A 23,743-nucleotide genomic window follows, 5' to 3' on the forward strand; every position below is an offset into this window, starting at 1 on the left:
CAAGGGTGGCACAGTTAGCTGTGCAGAGTTGCATCCCATTGATTCACCCCAATGATGTTTCTAGGTTTGTCAGCACCATACCTGTGCTCGAGGGTTTTACCGAAGTGGTAAACGTCTGAGAGCTGCATCACTTCAGGCTTTCCTCCAACATTAAGCTGGTCTGCTGGAATACTGGAATATTGTTCAAAGCAGTGTTGAACCCAACTTGCTCATTCACTCACCCAAACTTTGATTATATGATATGCCATTTTCTTCCCCAGTTGCTGAAGTAGCTGGCCAGAATATGGGCGATGGGGGATACTGGGATCCCAAGAAGGTATGTTGACAATTGATGGTGGTGGTGAACTGACTAGCAGTCCCTGCTGACCTATCCATGTCCTTGGTTAGTCATCCGCTCCGTTAACCTGATCTGTAGCCGCAGAAAGTATCTTTGTAGTCTCGGTCTGCAGATTGCAATCTGGGATCAAGAAGAACTTCTCAATGGCTTCCTGGCAACATTACAAAGGCCTTTTTTTCAAACACCAGTCTCATCCACCATGTTGTTTGTACTTGTGGTGCGGGTTGTGTTGTCAATTATGATTGGGAGAGATTTGGTGCATTTTAGATACAACATGTTGAGGTTTCTACCTTGTGTGTATTTTGGGAAATATTGATGTAAAAAATATAATTGGGTGTTTGTTTTCATTTGTATTTTATGGAATTGTTTTGCTATGCTTTTCACAATAATTGCACAATATAAGGCGGGGAACTTGACTACATTTTTTTGCATTTTCACTTGTTCTCCACAACTGCTCAATAAATTGAACAGAAATTGTGTCCCTGACCAAAAGGGGGGTTAACTTTGTTAAAAGTATTAAAATTGAATATGAATTATTTTCCACAAATTTGCAATAGAATCTAAATTAGCCTTTTTTCTGAAGGGTACAAAGTGATCATAGTTACAATAAGTTGTTGCCAACATTATGATTGCTTATCAACTACGTAGATAGAGGTGATTTTGCAAAAATGATTGTTTTGTGATTTTTTTGTGAAAGAAGGACAAACCAAGCAGTGAAGCTGAAACCTTTCACAGAAGGTCCCGTGAATGATTATGTCCCCTGGCTACCAAATCCACTGGTCTTGTGTTGAATCCAAGATTTGCCCCAATTATATTCCTAGGTCGGTGGCCACCATACTCTTGATCATGGTGTACCTCACACTAGGCCCTCCCTACTTGAGCTGACTGTAGGGGAAACTAAACTGAAATACCCAAATGACTGACTCACGCCGTGTGTAGATATTTTGACTCTGTTGCTCTTGTTCTTCAGCTTGCACAATCTCGGCCAAAGTCATGTGAAGTACCCAACATTAAGTGAGTACTGTCAGTTTACTTGCTTTGTTTGTTTGTTGTTAAATGCTGCACTCAGCAATATTCCAGCTATATGACAGCAGTCTGTAAATAATTGAGTCTGGACCAGACAATCCAGTGATTGACATCATGAACATTGATCCACACAATTGGGATGCGATGACATGCATCAACCAAATCAGCGAGTCTGACCATCTGATCCCGATAGTCGCCTCTTACAACGAGCATAGTCGCCTGTTGCGGCAAGCATGGGTTACTGAAGACCTATTCTCTTCCTGGATCTTCACGGGTCCTAGATACTAGTAGTCCTTGAGAGTGAAATGTTGCAGCATCACACCATAAAACGATTTAAAAGATGGTACTTGTTGTTACCCTGCCTTGTACTCGGCGTAAGGGGGATAAAGCAAGTCAGTATGTGTGTCTGAGTCTGGCATCCATGTGGAATGGTATCTTACTGGGTTCGCACTATAGAACTGGCATAAGTCCAGACTAGTACAAGCAGTGTGCACATCACTATATAAGTGGAATATCTTGAACTTGACCTGACCTATTCATATGCGGCATTGACTATTTCTTTGTAATTGGCTTACTGGCGAAACATGAGTACCAACATCTGTTATAAGGGAAGTTATATAAAACATACACCAGTGCAACCTGTTATTAAAACATGCAGCTTAATTTTTATGTCTACATGCACCAAGTGCAAGTAAGACAATTCAAATTTGTGTCTTACTAATTCTTACTTGTCCACAGGGCGGCCGGGTAGCCTAGTGTTTAAAGCGTTCTCTCGTCACGCCAAAGACCCTGGTTCGATTCCCGACATGGGTACAATGTGTGAAGCCCATTTCTGGTTTCCCCCGTCGTGATATTGCTGGAATATTGCTAAAAGCGGCGTAAAACCAAATTCACTCACTCACTTACTTGTCCACACAACAACCGTCTTTGAACCCGATCAATTCCTATAAGGTTTATGTACCATCTAGTACATAACTAATTGCTGTGTTGTGTGTAATTCATGACACATGAGATCTGAGATTGTCCTTTAAGACTCAAGTCACTAACTAAGCATCTAGATTTGGACAGGCAATTGGCCCCTGGCCGTGGATAATAGGTTTCCTTATCGCTCTAGGACTGAGGCAAAAGAGAAGGCAGAGCCTTCTTTTTCAAGGCTTTTTCACTTTGAGGTTACAGCGTTTACTGATGTTGAAGATATGTGTTTGGTTCTGCACATGAGTTCAACTTCTAAAGCATGTTGTTGATGTCACCCACTGGTTTGGCTGGAATATTGCCAAAAGTGACTAACTGTATTCCACTGGTTCGTCTGCTCCATTGATTAAATTTACATATTTTGAGCTGTTCTCTATTTTTGCAGCATTTACCCATCACAAGAACAAGATTCAGGGGCTCCTCACATACCCATCTCAAACAACACTGGGTCGCTACCCGACCTCACCGTGCTCAACTTCCCATCACCCATGGCAACGCCGCTGGACGTTGAACCACAAGACTATCAGCAACAAGGTAGCCCAGTCAACCTCTCCCCAACCAGTCTCAATCACATGACCATGTCGCCACAGCAACAACATGTCGCCAGCCAACAGAGTCCTGGGCAGCGACGTCGTCATGCGCAAGGAGTTCCTAGTCCACTTGTGCTCAGTAATACCAATCAGATGAGGATACCCCTCTCACCACCAGTAAGTACTCCTGTAAAGTGACGTCTGCTTTCAGAGGTTGACCGTCTGCTCTCATTATAGAGGTCATAGTTCTACTCTGTAAAAAGTATTTGAAAAAAGTGATTTGAACCAGAGCTGTCTCTATAAGAAAAGAAAAATTATCAATCAAGTCATATTAAGACGAATAGTGAACCTTTTGATGGTGACTAGTACTTAGTAGTGTGTTCTCTTGAGAGCAGATGGAATGTCTGATTATTGTCTGTTGTGATGTTGGGCTGATACTGTGCGTCAAGTGTAGCTTTGTATCTAGACAAGTTAGACCAGTAGAAATTCTTCCCTGTGACTGTCTACGATTTGAGCACACAGCTCGAAAAACACTCTGAATTAGTTGCAAGGCGAGTGTTTTCCGACCTGCTAGACTGTGATTTTGGGTGTGATGTGTAGCAGCATGATGTTCTGAGATAGATATGACCATTGTCATAACAAACCCTCTAGCACCAAATTGGGGAAACGTTGCTCATATAGCCAGTGGAAAATTGGTTTAACAGGTTATGAATGTAAGTATTTGTAACCTTTAAGACTGGGAGACTTGTTAAGATACTTTAAAACATGTAAGGTAGATTAATAATTTCTGAAAATATATTTCCCTTTCTGTAACATTTATGGCATACATCATGGATAGAAAGTGTTCGTGTTTTTCAGTCCTTCAATTATGTAAATAACAATATTTATTATGATAATTATGATGATAAATTTATGAAGCGCCTGGCCTTCAACTTGAGAAGGGCGGTCGGGTAGCCTAGTGGTTAAAGCGTTCGCTTGTCATGCCGATTCCCGACATGGGCACAACGTGTGAAGCCAATTTCTGGTATTCCGTGCTGTGCTTAAAGCAGCGTAAAACCAACCTCACTCACTCACTCCAACTTAAGAGATGCTCAGTGGCGATGTTACAGAAGCGTCAAAGGGGAGAAAGGGAGGTCTAGTCTCTAAGGCACTTATATTCTAAAAACAAATGAGTCTTAAACAGTTTTCAGAAGTGGTCACAGTTGTCTGAACTGGTTTTATGGGGAGGGCAAGAGAAAAATTTGAATATAGTTGAATATATTCCCGCAAAAGGACTAAACATGGGTAGAAATAGATTATTAATCATCAATAGTTAGTTAACGATAGATTTGTTTGTGATGATAGTGATGATATGTTTCACACGAATGACTGAAAGGTTGTCTGGCATAATTCTGCATATTGAATATACTTACATCAGTACGTGTACACAAACAGGCAGCCTTACTGACAGATGGAAAGCAGGTTCATTGCCTTCCTGTACAGATATCTTGCATGACCATACACATATTAATAATATTCATATAATTATCAAATACCTGTTTACCTATATATGCTATTGTATCTAATAATACTTTGAACAAATATGATTTTGTGTGTTTTTAATTTCTTTTTGACGAGGATTTATATTGACTGAATAAGAAATTGCTTTCCAAATTTTCTTAATCTTTTGAATTATCCAATTGAAGGCAAATGCATTAATGAAATATCCGAAGTCCCATGTTTGTATGAACTTAAATTTGATTAACTATTTTGGTTCTAAAGGGTGCATGTTAGCCGCTGACAAGTGTTTTAGATTCTTGTGTTCCCCTTGCCTAAGTATGTGACTGATGTGCTTCCTCTTTTTTATTTCGAGTCTGTTGTTTTCGAGTTGCTTCAGTTTGAGTTCCTCAGTTGTGTGTTTTTGTGACTGCATTTGGTTGTAGGTTGGCAATATGGACCCCAGTAAGTTAAGTGTGGATCCCCGAATACGTCAGCAGTATCTGTTGTATATGCACCAGCAGCAGCAGCAGCGTCACCGAGCACCCAACTCCTCCTCTGCCCAGGCTGCTGCTCCTCCACACCCTGTATACAATAACCACCACCCTCACCCACAACAACAGTCGCAAACATCTCCGCAACAGCAACAGCAGCAGCAGCAGCCGCACTCGCCGCACCATCACGTACCGCAGGTGCATATTACATCATGTGAACATGAACAGCAATCACAGGTCAGTATCAACTCCCCTGATGAGCAGAAGCTGTTGGCAGCCATTTTGAACCCTTCCAAAAAGTTAATATTAGATACACTTTTCCTCCTACTTAAGCTCTTGAAATCATGCCACATTTTCAAAATGTGAAAATTGAGAGGAAATAATTTCTGAAAGAAAAATTTATTGAGAAACTGTTCTTGAATTCCTTCTTTTAGATTATGCTATTAACTTAAGGTGTGGCTTATTAATTCACAAAGAAAATAGTGAGCATAAAGTCCATCAGAGCTACATAGAAGAAAACAAGAATCCATCTTAGAAATTTGATAAAAAAATTATCAAGGAAATATCCCTGCAAACATACCTACTTGTGAACATTTTTAGATCCATATTTTGGAAATTCATTTTTGGCTAGTTGATCATGTAAGTGCAGCAACTTCTTGCTGAATACCATGTCAAACTATGGTATACCTTGGTCAGTTCATGGGGGTAGGAAATGGAATAGAACAATCTAACAGGAAGAAAAGACACAACTGTCTGTACCAACTGATGTTGGACAAAGGTATTTAGTGACATGTTCAATGTGCTGTGTGCAGTGTCTGTGTGATGCGCCTGTTATCAGGGCTGGTGGCAGGTTGGACATTTGCCATGTGTTACAGTGTTGATGTGTAGACAATGCATGGCGTGAGACTGCCAGGATGTAGGTTGTCGTGGTGGTCCAGCAGGGTTGTGCATGGATGTCTTGTCTTTACTTGGTTTACGATGTGGTACTCATCATGAGATGTGTGACTCTGTTGTAATATAAACATGTTAGTGTAAGGCCAGGAGTTGTTTTTGCTAATTGTGTCCTGGTATTATAGATATTTTTCTATTTGCTGCTTATGTTAAAGGTAAGTCACAGAATCTCAGAGATTATAGAGCAGCACATGTTTGATGATCTATTTCAATTTAAGCTTCAAATTCATGTTACTATATAGATGTAATACTCTTCCTAAAAGGATATTATAACTTCCCAGGCTAAGTCAAGTGCAAGATTTGTCTCCCTTGGTAATACCAGGATCAGCTGGTCACGGGTTTCAGTTTAGTGTTGGTCCCAGTCATGATCCTGGTTTGTCAGCACAACAGATGTGCTTGTGGGTGGCATTAAGGCTGTACGTGTCTACGGCATGCGCCACTGTGGGCTTTCCCACAACAGTTTAGCTGACCCGCTGTGGAAGGCACCAAAACAAACTGTGCACATAAGTTCATATGCACATTTCACTTCGGTGCCCAGTATATTAAGTTTTTGTTTAAATACAAGTTTTATTGTTATATGGTTAAAATATTGAAAACATTAATATTATTTATTATACTTTTATGTGAAACTGTAAATATAGTGGATAATGTCCATATAGGCTTCTTCAGTTAATTTTTGATATGGCACAGTAGTAGAAAGTGTACTAAATACACCGAAGTCCCCTTCCTTTTTATCTCCTGCAACATGTTTTGTGGGGCTATTAAAATGGACACGGTCAGTTTGTCCGTCCTTACGTCCTTCCGTCCGTTCATGCAAGATGTCATTTTCCGTAGCAGATCTTGAAAAAAATACAATATTTCCTCATGAACTTGGCACATAGATAGGTCCTGTGGTGAAAGGGTGCCTTTTGATAGTTTGGGTTTTTTTTACCAAATATTTTTTTAGTTTCCTTGTCAACAACTTTGACTTATGCAGGAAATGGCACTAGTGCTTGTTTCCGGATCAGATGTTAACAAATGTACAATATTTCTTCTCCTAACTGTTCACACAGATAGGTCTGGGGGTGAACCGGTGCTTTTGAAAGTTTTGGATTTTTGACAAAATATATATTTTGAGTTTCCATGGCAACAACTTTGACGCTGGCTGTTAATGGCAGTAGTGCTCGTTTGCTGGGCAAATCTTTAAAACCGTAAAATAGTTTTTCACCAAACTTGGCACCAAACTAGATAGGTCTTGTAGTAAACTTGTGCCTTTTGCCAGTTTTGGATTTTCAATAAAATTCTTTTTCAAGTTTCCACAGCAACTTCCTTGGCTTTGACTGAAAATAGGGGTAGTGCCTGTTTCCTGAGCAGATCTTGAAAACTGTAAAATGTTTTTTCATCAAACTTGGTGCACAGATAGGTCTAGTAGTAAACTAGTGCCTTTTGATAGTTAGGGAAAATTAATCTTTTTTTTTTAAAAAAGCTAGTTGACATATTCACGACAAGCATTTACCATTGTAAATATCGATGACTTTGTCCTTTTGTTCATTTGGACAAAGGAAAAGTTTAATTCTCTTCTTTCAGACAAACAGGCATTCTTAAAGCAGACAATACCTGTGCTTGTGGATTTCACCAAAGTGGTGAATGTCTAACATTCACCCTGTGACATAACTTCACAGAGCTACAGATAAGCAGCGTATTTGCGTAAAATACCCCCCAAAACTATTCAAAACCCAATTACTTTCAATAAACTTGTGTACAGAAACGCATGCATTACATGAAAAACTTAATTGTTTGAAGACAAAACACATAAATACCCAATGAAGCTTTTTCAGCATGCGTACAACTGAGCTAATTTCCTGTTACATCTATGTCTGCTATGAAATGTCTCCCCTCTGTTGATGCTTTTCAAAATTCTTGTGTGGCAAAGTAGTCAAATATTGTTGATATTCCTAATTTTAATCCATATGCAATATTTTCTTGGAGATCTTGTGATGATGGGAGGGGCTGTTGTGTTGTAAATGAGGCATTATGTTGATGCTACTTCTGATTATGAGGAAGGTCAATATGACAGTGGTCAAGCAGGCTAGGATTTAGTCAGACTGACTGCAGTAGGGATAACAACTTGTCACCTGATTCATGGACATTTCTTATATCATTCCCTTTCATTGTTTCAGGGGTGTTTTTAACCCAGTGGTTAAAGCGTCACGTCACGCTGAAGACCCGGGTTTGATTCCCTCATGGGTAAAATGTGTGACGCCCATTTCTGGTGTTCCCCGCCGTGATATTGCTGGAATATTGCTATAAGTGGCGTAAAACCATACTCACTCACTCACTCATTGTTTCAGTTGATGTTTACAATTTCATATCCATTACTTCATGTATTTATCCCTCATGATATTATCTTGATCCGTATCAGTACATCCTGGCTTACTATTTCAGCCGTCTATGACTCAGTATCGAAATAATGTGTCAGAGACTGGCTGTCAATCTCCCACATCGCCGTTGTCACAACCGTCATACTCCCCCGCTCAGTCTCCAGGCCTCCCCCCAACGTCCACAATCAACAGCTCCCCCTTCGCCGAGGCGTACTACCTGCAGCAGCAACAGCAGACGAATGCACTACAACAGCAGTTTGAGCAGTTCCACATGGTAGTGTACCGCAGCATTCTGTCCAAGATGTGCTTCAAATTACGTGTTAGAGTCAAGTGACACTTTTTTATGGTCAAATATTTTACTTTTATTTCTGTACATTTAAAGCATATTCAACATAAATTGTGTCACCACTGACTTGAAAGCTGATAATCTGAATCACATCGTTTAATGGCATCATTTTCTGTTGTGAGATCAGATTTTCACAGTACTGTTTGTGTGTTCAGCACTAAGTTAAACCTTTTCAGTTGTAAAAAAACTTCAGTTTTTGTGTTTTAAGAAAAATTGTAATGGAGATATAAACCAAAGCCATATGGGCAAAGTACTCTTCCTTGTGCGTCTCTGATCTTGCATTTTTAATTAATGATGATTCCTTTTCACTGATGTTGTAGACATAAATATGTGATTGTTGTTTTATGCCACAAGCAACTGTATAACGTGGATCATGGCAGCCCAAAATAACATGCCCCCATTCCACAAAGTGTTCTAAGCGCAACAATGATCGTTAGCCTATATTTAAATATGGAAGTTACGATCACCTTAGCACTAAGATAGCTTTGTGGACCATTATGACTTGCATGAATACACCTCCCTTCCACTGCCAGTGCACTGATGATACTGAGTCAGCCATATTCCTCTTCCACAACTCCATGTTCGTCAACTTTAGTGTGAATCATGGGTACTGGGACCTCTACTGGGAGACCTCCAGTAGGGACCTCTACTGGGGACCTCCAGTAGGGACCTCTACTAAGGGACCTCTACTGGGGACCTCCAGTAGGGACCTCTACTGGGGACCTCCAGTAGGGACCTCTACTGGGAACCTCCAGTAGGGACCTCTACTGGGAACCTCCAGTAGGGACCTCTACTAAGGGACCTCTACTGGGGACCTCCAGTAGGGACCTGTACTAAGGGACCTCTACTGGGGACCTCCAGTAGGGACCTTTACTGGTGGACCTCTATTGGGGACCTCTTCTAAGGGACCTCTACTGGAAACCTCTACTGGAAACCTCCTGTGGGGACCTCTACTGGAAACCTCTACTGGAAGATCTCTTGTGGGGACCTCTACTGGGGACCTCTACTGGGGACCTCCAGTAAGAACCTCTACTTTAGGACCTCCAGTGGGGACCTCTACTGGGGACCTCCAGTGGGGACCTCCAGTGGGGACCTCTACTGGGGACCTCTACTGGAGACCTCTGGTAGGAACCTCTATTAGGGACCTCCAGTACGGAGCTCTACTGGGGACCACTACTGGGAAACCTCCAGTAAGAACCTCTACTTAGGACCTCCTTTGGGGACATCTACTGGGAACCTTTTTGGGACCTCCAGTAAGAACCTCCAGTGGGGACCTCTTTTGGGGACCTCTATTAGGGACCTCCAGTGGGGACCTCTATTAGGGACCTCCAGTGGGGACCTCTATTGGGGACCTCTATTAGGGACCTCTGGTAGGAATCTCTATTAGGGACCCCCAGTACGGAGCTCCACTGGGAAACCTCCACTTAGGACCTCCTCTGGGGACCTCTATTGGGGACCTCCAGTGGGGACCTCTATTGGGGACCTCTATTGGGGACCTCTGGTAGGAACCTCTATTAGGGACCTCCAGTATGGAGCTCTACTGGGAAACCTCCACTTAGGACCTCCCCTGGGGACCTCTAGTGGGGACCTCTAGTGGGGACCTCCAGTAAGAACCTCTACTTTGGGACCTCCAGTAGGACCTCTTTTGAGGACTTCTACTGGGAACCTCTATTGTTCTGGATACCCCTCAAAAACAGTGAATAAGAAACTAAAGGGGTGCACAGTAACATAATTATTTTGATGTTTAACACTGACCATAAATAAGATAATTTTCGGGTAGCCTAGCGGCCAAAGCATTTGCTTGTCCCACTGAAGACCCGGGTTCAATTCCTGACATGGGTACAATGTGTGAAGCCCATTTCTGGTGTCCCCCGCAGTGATATTGCTGGAATATTGCTAAAAACGGGATCAAATCAAACTCACTCACCCAGTCACTATTCCCTGTTGTATTCCATGTCCTATTCCATGTTCTGTACCCTGTATGGCAACAATATGTCAAAACCTGGTTTGTTTGCTCCAGACTTCACAGGTTGCTATGATACAGATGTAATATTGCTTGCTATGAAACTTTGAATAAAGTCAAAGCTATATGATTGCTCTATGGAATTCTATTGGTATGAACTTGTCTGTGTTTGACAGTGTAGGCGTTGATGTATGATTTTATGTCTGATAAGGCTGCACGTTGATTGATTTCCAGTCGTTAGATCGAGACTCACTCTGTTTGCATTCCCTTGTGCATTTGGTCTGTGCCAAGTACACAGTGGTTTGTAGTCCAGACATTAACAACTCAGACAGACGTGCCCTGATTCTGTTGGTGGTACACGCTTCATGTAGGTCCTTGATTTCACGAGAGGGAGGTGCACTATACCCAAGTTATGGCGTGAACAAACATACATGATGGGTTGGCATGTTAGTGTCTCATCAACCACCACCACCACCACCACCACCACCTGGATAATCACCCCCTCCACCACCACCACCTGGATCACCACCACCACCACCACCACCACCACCTGGATCCCTGCCCCCCTCCAACACCACCTGGATCCCTGCCCCCCTCCACCACCACCTGGATAACCATCCCCCTCCAACACCACCTGGATCCCTGCCCCTTCTACCACCACCTGGATCACCACCACCACCACCACCACCACCACCTGGATCACCGCCACCACCACCTGGATCCCCGCCCCTCCACCACCACCACCACCACCACCTAGATCACCACCACCACCACCACCACCTGGATCCCTGCCGCCATCCACCACCACCTGGATCCCCGCCCCCTCCGACACCACCTGGTTCCCTGCCCCCCTCCACCACCACCTGGATCCCTGCCCCCTGCCCCCCTCCAACACCACCACCACCTGGATCCCTGCCCCCCTCCACCACCACCTGGATCCCTGCCCCCCTCCAACACCACCTGGATCCCTGCCCCCCTCCACCACCACCTGGATCACCATCCCCCTCCACCACCACCTGGACCCCTGCCCCCCTCCACCACCACCTTGATCCCCGCCCCCTCCAACACCACCTGGATCCCCACCCCCTCCACCACCACCTGGATCCCTGCCCCCCTCCACCACCACCTGGATCCCTGCCCCCTCCACCACCACCTGGATCAACATCCCCCTCCACCACCACCTGGATCACCATCCCCCTCCACCACCACCTGGATCCCCGCCCCCTCCACCACCACCTGGTTCCCTGGTGCCTGGTGTTTTGTCAACATCTTCACAATGTCTTCTCTCAAGTCAACGTGTTTGAAACCTCCTGAAAATTGAAATTCCTTGGTATCACATTAATTATGTCTGACCATTGGAATTTTGCATTTTCATATTATTGTTATTTCCATGGAAACAAGCTCAAATATTACTGAAAACAATTTAATTTGCATTTTAACTTATTGAAACAAGCTATAGGTTTCTTTTGTGTCTTTTATAGTATGATCTTACAAAAATAACAGGAGAATTTTCGAAGATCTCGTGACTAGAGTGGTAATCTCCATCTGATTCCATTTTGGCTAATTTTCAGGAAAGGTCAAGGTTACAAGAGAGCACAAACCATGATGGGGACCTCAGCAGCATCCCTTTCTGTTCATCACATTACAAGGCTATTTTAGATCAGGCATGTTAGATCACCTACACTTTTAATAGCATGGCTTGTTCGTCTTCCATGTCAACGGTCATGGTCACTGTCAAGTTGCTTCACATATTGAACGTTAACAAACTGCTTCATGGAATAGTGACAGTCTTAAACACTGATAGCTCAAGAATTATTCTTGATGTTTCATGGCAAGGAATGATATAATGAAACATCTATTTTATTCATTGATTTATATTTCTAACAAATGTCAATTTCATAAACACTATGGCCAATCAGTCATAACCCACTTCGGAAATAAGTATTTCAAGAGATATTGAGAGACTGTTGGTTGACCAGTGTATGTTGTCTATTCCTGATTGAGACAACTACAAGTGTGGCCCATGTTATTGCTTCTAGATCTCCTGTCTTGCTTTTGTTAATGTCTATCATATGGTACAGTCTCTGTCAAACGCTGTGTCCTCTAGCCTAAACATGTTTTTAAAGGACTTTTTTGCTACTTCTAGTCTTAACATATTGACTATAATTCGACCAAAAATGTTACGAGCCTCAAGCTTCAGACAGAGTCTAGTTGCTGACTGACAGGCAATGGTTTGTTTGTAATACTTTAAGACTTGTGACGTATAAGATGAAGAATATATTTCAAGTCAAACTCTATTTTTGGTTCCTCCATAAGTAAAATTATACAAAATGAAAAAAGAGAGAGATATTCATCCATATACTTATAAAGAAGACAGGCATATTATTTTGTGCAATTGCTAGCATATGATACATTTTTTTGTACAATTGCATCCAAAATAGATTGGTTTATCTTAATGTGGGGAGGTTGCCGTGTGACGAGTTCCTGGATGCAATATGATTAACATTAAGTGTCCCTGCAATGATATTCCCAAGCTTGACTTGGGTGTGTCGTGGTCTAGAGAGATTTCTCTTTTATTTTGTATGTTAACCTGTCTTAAAATTTTCCACCCAAATAATTCATGCACTGCAGACTTTTAATCTCTTGTTGATATTTCTATGCATATTCATGTAATATTCATGTTAAAAAAAGGAAGCTTTTTAATGATAAGACATTGAAAAAGATATTGCTTTAAAGACACATAACCAGAGAAATTCTATGGGGCTTGGATGCTGTATCATATACTTTTCGAAAATGCAGCTTTCATTTTTAGTTTTATACTTAAGACTCCAATGAGACCAAGTACTTTCCTGCACTACAATATGATGTGATATATAAGAGTTAATAGTTTATGCATACTTGGCACATGCAGTATGTTTGTATTACTAGAGTGAATATGTGAGTGAGAAGTCTGTTAGTTTCCTTATAAAAATCTAGGATGTACTGATAAGTTGTGATACATGTATATGTCATGGGCTTTCTGCTACCCTGGGTGGAAGCCCATTTTATGTAACACGTACCTCTTATTATAAATTAAAAGAAAACAATATATATTTATATGATATCTCAAAAACGCCTTTATGCTGATGTTAATTGTTTGCAGTTACCTGACAACACCCCCATTTCAACAATGGAGTCTGCCATGAGTGCAAGCAGCAGTGTGGCATCCTACTCTTCAGCCATCTTCTCCCAGTCAGGCATGGACAGCCAGGACTTCCAGCAACAGCAACAGCAACAGCAGCAGATCTTCCGCACCCTTGAGATGGGTCTCCAGCAGCAGCAGATGCTAGGGCAGACGGGGGTGGTAGGGAACGGAGGGGTCACTAGTCCGCAGCCGAACACACCCCAGCACTTATCTCCTTCGGCCAATAACAAAATTCCAGATATTGTTCTTACCGGTAACTTTCTTTCTATTATAAAAAAACAAACCAAAAGGTTTTGAGTATATTCATGGTCAATACTTCATTGTTGCACTATGATACTTAAGACTGCTATACTGTGTAGTTTTTAACCAACAAATTGGGCAAAGGATTAATTGGGAGTGAGCTGCTACACCACATATTGGCAGTATGGATAATGATAATAATAATAATAATAATAATAATAATAATAATAATAATACATTTTTATTCGACAACAATTAACAAAATAAATATGCCCTGTGCACTTTAGCAACTGTAAGGCTGTTGAGACAGAAACGTCGTATTGATGATGGAGAAAATCTGGAGCTCTTTGATACATTGTAGAACTTGTGTTATACAACCTACCACAGCAGAACCGATGAAGAGTAAATGATTGTGATTGGAGGACAACTGACCAGTAACACTTTCCATTACTTGTACTGGTAATTTCTTGCCATGTGAAAATGCAAACTATTCTATACATGAAATACAGATATTGTTGAAGTTCCTAATTCTAAAGTTTGACTCACAATATGTTTTGGATTTATGTTAGGATTTATATTAAAATTAGGAAAGTATGAAAGGGAAGTTTTAGCTAAGATTAAATTTGGGTCAACATTCAACATGAATAGTTGTAGTGGTTATAATTTTTTCTATGTCTTTCAGGTGCTGATGACACATTGGGACGACCGCCGCCAGATTTTGCCAAAGACCTTGGAAATGCTATCACAGGCATGTCAGATAGCTTTGATACAGACTTTTTCTCAACTGATGAAGCTTTTAAAGCAGGCTTAGACCCTCTAGATCTAGATGGACTTCAGATGTTAACCGACCCAAATATGGTGACTGACCCAGCTACTGAGGACACTTTCAAACTCGACCGGTTATAAGGGAGACAACTCTTTCAGAAGGAAATGCACTGTTAACACAGGGCAGTTTTGTTTGTTGTTTGTGATCATGTTACCTAAGCACGGATTGCATCAGGAACGTCCTGTGGAGTCCCATTGATTTCAAGCAACCGAGTTGCTGCCCCTCGCTGGCAGGAGACTGTACCCGTGCTGGAAGCACAGCCAGGCCTTCATTCAAGGGTTGACTGAAGAGGTCAGTGTGAGTGATTTTCCCATCTGCTGGGCGACAGTGAGTGGCAAAGTTGCCATATTTGAGTGTACATATTCCTCCCACTGAACTGACCAGCACGGACATTCCACATACAAACCCCGCCCACCGGCCCTGCCTGCCTGCCAGCCAGCCTGCCTGCTTCACCTCCACACGAACAAGGAATCTTTACGCCAGGCTGAAATTATGACTAACGCCCTAACGACAGATGTAAGAGGTTTGGCACCAATGAGTCTGGCTACTGTAAGATGATATACAAGTTTGTATGTGTTCTTCTTCTTGCTATCTTGCTGGATGACTGTACCGTGGTGTTAGACTTTCTTCATCTGTTAGCATCAACCTGCATGGTTATTGTCTTGTTTTCACTCAGCCGCCAGTGTCCGAAGTGTTGCTGTATTCACAACAGTTCTGTTGAAGCAGTACGTAGCGTAGACAATTCACGTGGACTTCAATCTGCACAGTGACACTTTTGCTGCAGTTATGAGGTTCCGACTATTCCCCAGAGAGTAGACAAGCTTCAAGTCCAGTGAGCCTTAATGCGAATCGGTAGCCCAAATATGGAGAAGGTTGGGGTTTGGGCTCAGAAGTGCATGAAATGCTAGATATTTTTCATACGAGACAATTTCCGCAGATAAAGACATAATTTTTCATCACTTATTAGAAGTTGAGGTAGGTACTAGCTGTCTGTGCCAGGATGTTGATTCATTGAAATGAGAACTGTAGTTCTTGTCATTTCCATCGCAGCATTTGTTACACAGTGTACAATGTTATCTCATCTCTCACCTACATCACTGTTCATGGTAGTTCATTGCAAACATTTTTATCACAATTTACCAATCACATTTGCTTGTTGGTCTTTCTCCTTTCGTAGTGCAACATCAATGTTTGCAGCGATTCACTGAATTTATCGTTAGTATAATGATAACATTTCAAGGAATAAATTTCATTTGGATGCTAGTGTCAAGAACAAGTGAGATTTTTATTTCAAGTGCTAGGATATTATTTTGATAAGAATATGTATGACTCAAGGCTTATTGACATTATTATGGAGTCACCATGCCTGTATATTATCTTTGATATAGGTTTGTGTTGTTTTGTTTGAAATTTGTCAGTTTAAGAAAATAATCTTAAGTGAATATTGTAAAATTGTTACGTTTTTTCCTCTTCAAAATTGTCAAACTGATATATTATGAAATGTTATTTTGACATGTTCTTTAATTTCCACCTTTTCTGAAAGCTATTGATTTTTCTTGGGGAGGGTTCATTGTTTTCAAATGCATATTCAGAAGAGCACTTGATGTGAACATGCAGCTGGCGAACAGTTGAAATAGATGGTGTCGAGATGAAGAAGTTAGACAGTCAATGCTTGCAGTACGTGTAGGTTTCCATCAATTCTTGAGCTTCTTTTCAACTGAAAACTGAAAACATCTGGTGCCCCCCGCCGTGATATTGCTGGAATATTGCTAAAAGCGGCGTTAAACAATATTCACTCACTCAACTGAAAACATAATGCCTGAAGTCACATCCAATTCATGAACCTAAAAATCTTGACTGACATTAATGTCTTTTCTAGATGAAGTTGCGCAGTGGTACTGTACGCTACAGAGAAATGCTGGATGTACAGTACATGAACCATGTCGCAATACAAGGTCATGTATACAGTTGTAGAAAGAGAAACATTTATAAAGTTATCACAAACAGAGAATCTAACATGAGTCGATGAAAAGTTTAAAAGGCTTGATATATGAGATATCAATAGGCGCCTTGGTGAAATGCTATTAATCATCCAAAATCATTCTTCCAACTTTTTCAGTTGGTAAACAGTAATAACTCAATGTCTTGAGTGTAAAAAGTACATCGAAACAGCTTCGGTGACCGGGAGATTGATTGATTGTGACATCATAGTAACCGATGACATCACTGTGGTCTGCAAGCATTGTGGAAGCCAGGATGTTAAGAGCTTATGTTTACATCCAGAAAGAGAAAAACTTCTGTGATGTGTATATTGATGGAAATATACCATGTTACTTACGGCTTGATGTCAAGGTTCCAGTCTGTTCCAAAGTCATGAAAATGTTGTAAAATGACCTCTTGTTTGAAATTCCACCAGATTATCAAACCCAGGGATATTTTTTGCTTGTTGACCATGACCTTGGAGAAGGCGAGCTATGTGCAATGTATGTTCGTATGGCTGGTTTCAAATGGCAGCTCTTGGTGTTTTTGCGTTTCTTTGTATTGTTGTGATGCTTAAATCATTCATGCCTTTCGCATGTCTCAAAGCTGAAGACTGTTAGAGATTTGTCTCTTTCAACTGTGTGTCTCCTATTGCTGATTCCGTTTCATATGCTTCACTAAAATTTCACATGGATATGCACTATGAAAGTGAAGTAGATTTTTGTTCAATAGTGGCTTTGTCTTTATACTAATACACACAAATTTATTTCTTTTTGAAAAGTACTTCACATGACATACAGCAAATATTTTACAGAACAGTCATTGTCTCATTCAAATTTGACAGCATCAATAAGTATTAGTGTAAAATTGGTAATGTTATAGAATCTGATTAATTTATGAATTGTGAATGTGTATATGTGCAGCTGAGTGAACAATGCTGAGCCATGGCATAATATTTCATATCACCCAGTCACAATCATGAACAGACCATTTATATCCCAGAGTCTAGCCAAGCACCCCTGTTCCACTCTCACACACATCTTCATCATAATCATCATCATCATCATCATTTCACAGATGATCATAATTTCAACTCCTTCAAGTGGAATACTTTTCATACGAAATATTCACCATCGGCATAAGCGTATGTTGAATTATTAATGTTCTTGAAGTACTTGTATGGTCAATGGCACAAACACTTTTCACATGTGACCGTCTCCTTGCTGTACTTTGCTAAATTCATACCTGCCAGAATTTGTCTCTGATTTGTACTTAAATGTCATTGATCATGTCTTTGAACAGTTCACACTTCACTTATTGGATGAGGACATGCCTGTGTTTAGTGGTTTGGGAAAACAATGTATAAGGAATTATATGTTCAAGTTCTGATGCTACTTAAGTGGTTACTTACAAAAACATAGGCTTCCCATGGCAATTTAGATTTTTGGGTTCCATGTAAAATTTGAGTTAATTAAAATTAATAAAGTGTGAAGGCAGGATATGAATGTGTTTGTCCAACACATACTTTATAATGACATCCTTCAAATACACGTCATCACTACAGCAGCCTCGGGGGGCCAATATGAGGTGTTGTACGGACACTGGGCATGTCATATAGGAAGGCTGTTGGTTTGCAGGAATGTCACATAAGCATGATAAACAAGATGTCCTTCAAGTGCATTTTATTTTCCATTACTGCATAAACGAACAATTTTCACAGGTGGCTAAGCATACGTTTCCCACCAAACAATGTTATTTCATAAAATTGTGCCTCAGAACCAGTTATTATTTTTCAGTCTAACATGTTCTGAAAATACTTTTAAGAACAGGGTTCTGTATTCATCAGTGTGTGTAATTATTCAACCACTATTTCCATATTTTTAACCATTTCACTCTTTTGAAAATTTCACTGTGCATATTGTTAACACCATTTAGAAGTAACGTCAACATATTTGTGTCTGCTTCACCGGGATCTGCTGTTCTTCATGTGCCAAAGTCATTGAGGGCGCTCATCGTATTGATTCCATGACATCCCTCATCCCCGTGCTCAACGCAGCTTTCAGAACCTTGTGTTAAACAATCCTTGTATGTTGTCAGGGGAGTGGCACCTGGGCGGTGGAAGGTCCACTGTTCATGGCCACTGAACTGGAACAATTATGTTTTGGAAACTACTTCATATAGGCCATAGTGTACTCAAAGCATCTGTTTTATTATAATGTCAGAGCTCCAGATAACTTTTTGAGCAATTGAGTTTTTACTTTAGGGTTTCTATTTAATTGGGTTATTACATTTTTCATTGGGTAAACAATATTGTTTCACTCATCTATTCATCACTCTGTTGGTTTTTTCCCAAAATAAGTGAACATTTTGAAGATTTTAAAAACATGAAATAATGTTTTAGATTTATATAACTGTTCTAAAAATATAATCTTGACTCGGAAAGTAAATTTGCTTGTAATTGTATTTCGGAAATTAGCTCCTTTGTACGCATGCGAAAAAGGTTCATTGAGGATTTACGTGAGCTGTTTTTATACATTTGAGTTTTTCATTTAATGCCTGTGTTTCTGTACGCAAATTAATTGAAAGTAATTGGTGAATATTTGGGGGGTGGGGGTGGGCATTTTACGCAAATACACTGCTTATCTGTAGCTCTGAATTTTCATGAATTCTAAGTTGTTAAAGCATTTAAGCTACCTACAAATATGTAGAAGCTGGAAGTGATGTGTGTGGACCGTGGCTATGTTGAGACAGGATGTACCGATGTCAGCTGTTTCTCATCCAGTATCACGTTTCAGTATGCCAAAATGAATCATTTTACTCTTTGTCAGTCAAACAAATTGAGTTGTTGTCTGTTTGTCACTGCCATGTGTACACTATGAAACTTGAAACACTATGAACATACGGACAATCGTCTAAGTTGGTATCTAATACTCATTAAATGAGATAAGAACAAGAAATGTTAGCAAAGACATGATTTGGTTTGCAGTACGTGCTAAAGGGGGACTACTCTGTGTGGAACTGAGACGTTGGCTCTGTTTTGATTTACTGCTTGTTTGATAAAATTTCCTAAAATTATGGTGTTTGAAAACTTGAATCAGCCTGGCTTGTACTTCCAGTAGGTTTAGTCCCTCTTTAGGCTTTGGCAAAAATATTGATTATTGCCAATGTGCTTTCTGCTCAGAATAACTGTTGCCATGATTGTCATATCATCTGTAAAATGTTACTAGATTGTTTTAGCTCTATGTATTTATTAATTGTTAATTTATTTGTTAATCTCTTAGCTGTAGCTTTTAATTTGTTTTATCATGAAAGCTGCTTTTGTAAGCAATTGTTCTTACAGATTTTTAGAGTAGATAAAAACAGGTACGGAGACTTAACAAAGGAGGTTCCCCAGTGTAAGATCTGTAAATAGAATTTATCCTGAAGTTTACATTAAATGGATAATGTTTTGTGAGGAGTTTTGTTACAGCTGTGTTCTTGTTCAATCGTGACATTCTACTAACAGTATTTGAAGGTGAATATACCGCCCATGTCGTCAACTGATCAGGACCCCTCAGAGAGTAGGTGTTCTTGACTCGGGGGGGAAATAGCAGTCATTAAGTTAACTTGGCTAATATTTACATTTTAGATTTTCAATATCTACTTTATCAGAGATTATATTAGGGCCTAACAAGATGTGTCCAAACTATTCTTGTATGGGGTGTCATATTGGTGCATCCAAACATGTACAAATATTCCTTGTCCCTGGTATTACAACTGTTGTCATTCCATTTTATTGAGCGAGTACACAACTTGCATTCATTATAACTCTGAACATTATATACTACTCATAAAAGGTTAAGGACCACCCGATTCTTTCATGTTACTGGTACTATTTTATCTGTAATGGCCTTTTTCGAAATAGGGTGCAGTTGTTTCCATATTGAGGAATAAGGGGAAGTTGCCATATGGAATGACAAAAGGACCTCAATTTTTTATAGGGCTGGCTGGACTGAGACGTTCCATGAGGTCAAAATATTCTCCCAATTATTCTTTTCATATGCTGAATTACTAGAGTAGTTTCTAAAAAAATCAAACAATAAGTATTAATATTGTAACAGTAAAATGTCCATTTGTTTTCAATTGTGTGTAGCCAGCCTGCTACAAGGTGCGGTTACCTAGGTGATGTGTCCAGCCAAGCCTCTTGTAGTACAGATGACCCGTCATTGAGGGTATATGTTGGGGTGATCATATGGTTACATGGTGACTGAAGAGAGTGTTATTTTGTAAAAGGTTATTTATTGAGAACTGTTTTATTTGTTGTTTGAAATTAAGATCACCATTTCAATATTTATGAACAAGAAGAAATGTGTTTGTTCCCAGTGATGTTCGAGTACAGAGAAGGAATTTATATATATTGTAGAGATATATTTAGATTTGTTGTGATTATTCTTGTTACCAAGTCCAGCAATGGATTGATGGCTGTGTTGACTTCTCTTGTCAGCTTTTGTTAAAACATCGACAGGATCTAGTGTAGCTGTTTCTGATTCGGTATGGTGAAATGGTCACCAGATTAAGCCATGTGCTGATTTTGGATGTTTCATGTTTGTGGTTTGACAGATTAAATCAGGCCTCAAAATGAATTTTGTAGTTTTTTCTGTCTGTAGACAATAATTAGAATCATGTACCATAGGTAAAAGCTTTTTTCCTAACTTTTCTTTCACTTGAAAATTGTATTTTCCAGTTCTTGTCCATAGCAGAGATTTGAAGAAGTTATATGAGATGTGAATTTATTTTTCTGTTAAATGAGAATTATATTGGGCTGTGAGAAAAGCTGAGCAAGTGCTATTAGAGCATGGAGGTGATATCTGGTGTACAACTAGTTGTGCCTGTTGCTGGTCTCACTACTAACAAAGTAATTAACAGGGTTGACATGGCAAGGGTGCATTGTTCAAGCCACCATTACTGCTTCGTTGGCTTCCGGTCAGGTTCACATACTCTCCTTCTTTCATGTGTATCTTGAGGTGGGCTTGCGCCAACCCAACAGTGTAAGGTGAATTTTGTTACATTTCTTTAATCAATCCTGAACAGTGACGGGAGATCTCCAACTGCCTTAATTTCCACCGTTTTCTAGTCAGCGTCCTGTGCCACGCAGCTTCTTGCCGCGTGTACTTCCTGCGAATCATGTCATTGTATCATCAGAGTTATCCCCCTTGCATGTGTTCACACCACCCATTCAGCTGACATTCTACCACATTTCTATTTTAAATTTGATAATTATAGATTTGTTTAGTTTGAACTTTGAAGTTCAATGTCTCTGGAGCTGTTTTGAAAAAAATATCATGTGCTACACATTCCAAACTTTCTTATGTAGATTTAACATAACTGTGGTAAAATGCTGTTCTGAATGCAGTGATTTGATTGGTTGATCATTGTCTACCATCTTCCCCACGCGTCTCATTTTCGCCTACATCGTTTCATGTCAGCATCTGGTATTGTCATGTAACCATGGTAACCATATTCCTTTGCCATACTGAAGTAAAATTATGTAACATAATGCATTGTGTTTTTGTTCTGTTTACCTCCCATATGATGCTGAGCACATGGTTGCATGTCAGTCTTCCATGACGTGTTCATTATTTCATGAAGCAGACCTCAAAAACCTTTCAACACTTCGTCACAAAACTAATTCAGTTTAGTACCCAGGTGAAACGAGTTCTTTGGCTATTATTTGATATCCGACCACTTCTTTCATATTCACTGGATCAAGGTGGACTGAGGTTTAATTTTATTCCATGACAAAAATATAAAAAGATATCAGAACTGCTTGTTTGGTTTGTTTTTCAATGTCGCACTCCGCAATATTCCAGTTATTTATAACAGCAGAGAGTAAATAATCACGTCTGGACCAGACAATCCAGAGATTGATAAGAGCAGTGTTCTAAGTCGTCAGAGTACAATGACCCACAATCAGTCAAGGAAGAACACTGGCTACACTCACCTGGCACAACCAGCACGGATTGCTGGGGACCTATTCTAAGGAGGAGTCCCCACAGAAACATCTGTCTTGAAAAAGCATTGCACAGTGTCGCATACCAACTCCCCGGTACGAGTTTAACATGTAATTCTAAAACTTTGGATGTTGTCATTGGGAAGGAAGTAGGAGGGTGAGCCTCAGTCTGGGACTTTTCACACAGATATTTGGTCAGTTTAATAACTGTCAAATTTGCACACAAGGACTAACTCCAGTTGTTGAACCACTGCTGACAGATCTCATGAAGAGTGAGTGAGTGAGTTTAGTTTTACGCCCCTTTTAGCAATATTCCAGCAATATCACGGCGGGGGACACCAGAAATGGGCTTCACACATTGTACCCATGTCGGGAATCGAACCCGGGACTTCAGCATGACGAGCGATCGCTTTAACCACTAGGCTACCCGACCGCCCTTCTCATGAAGAGTACTACTCCGAATGATGGACAACTCCTTAAAAGACATCGGTCGTTTTCCCTGTGCAGCTTGGTTGGGTGATGCATCTTCACTGAAACTAAACATTGCATTTCCAGCTAAATGTTGCATGCAAAACAACTGAAGACATACCACTACTTATTTCGTCAATTGTCTGGGGAAGGAGCATGTTTTTTTGCCACTTATTATTATTATCCTTTAGCACTAGAGACACCAATATTCCAACTATACCAAGGTGGCCTGTAGATAATCTAGACCAGACAAACCAGTGACCGAGTGATTTTCCTCGCCACTGATCCATTTTTGTAAGTTTTATTGACAAGTTGGGAATCCCATGGGCATATCATTTCAATTCACCATGGCAACAGGTCTATCTCTACATAGCCGCCTGTGAGGGGTATTGCAGCAATATTTCTGACTGGGTTTGATAGAACTTGTAAGCCTCCACCACACCCATGTTGTGATCCAAATGAAAGATATGCAGTTTATAACTTGGCAAGTGCTATATGTATATGTTAAATTAGCTTGCAATACTTGGAGATATTTTGAGTGGTGTCTTTCTGAACATAAGTTAAAAAACAGATGATTCTTTCCTAATTTATCCCGTCGTGG

The 23,743-nt window shown here is 40.4% G+C and overlaps 1 protein-coding gene across 5 annotated transcripts in view; it reads left to right on the top strand.

Annotated features, from left to right (window-relative positions):
- The window catches only part of LOC139450704 (CREB-regulated transcription coactivator 1-like), a 65,185-nt gene extending 42,964 nt beyond the window's left edge, over window positions 1-22,221 (top strand). For 2 of the 5 annotated variants that reach the window (XM_071232542.1, XM_071232620.1), the window contains 8 exons: window positions 261-316; window positions 1,308-1,351; window positions 2,721-3,042; window positions 4,788-5,072; window positions 8,211-8,420; window positions 12,027-12,119; window positions 13,598-13,892; window positions 14,562-22,221. In XM_071232542.1, the coding sequence (XP_071088643.1) occupies window positions 261-316; window positions 1,308-1,351; window positions 2,721-3,042; window positions 4,788-5,072; window positions 8,211-8,420; window positions 12,027-12,119; window positions 13,598-13,892; window positions 14,562-14,785 (1,529 nt within the window). In that variant the 3' untranslated portion in view covers window positions 14,786-22,221. The remainder of the gene's footprint in view (window positions 1-260; window positions 317-1,307; window positions 1,352-2,720; window positions 3,043-4,787; window positions 5,073-8,210; window positions 8,421-12,026; window positions 12,120-13,597; window positions 13,893-14,561) is intronic. The other 3 variants (XM_071232688.1, XM_071232748.1, XM_071232815.1) reach the window with 3 other exon arrangements.
- The last annotated feature ends 1,522 nt before the right edge of the window (window positions 22,222-23,743 follow it).

Source organism: Haliotis cracherodii, unplaced genomic scaffold (assembly GCF_022045235.1).
Source record: "Haliotis cracherodii isolate W230 unplaced genomic scaffold, xgHalCrac1.p SCAF_1, whole genome shotgun sequence".
NCBI classification, from domain to species: domain Eukaryota; kingdom Metazoa; phylum Mollusca; class Gastropoda; order Lepetellida; family Haliotidae; genus Haliotis; species Haliotis cracherodii.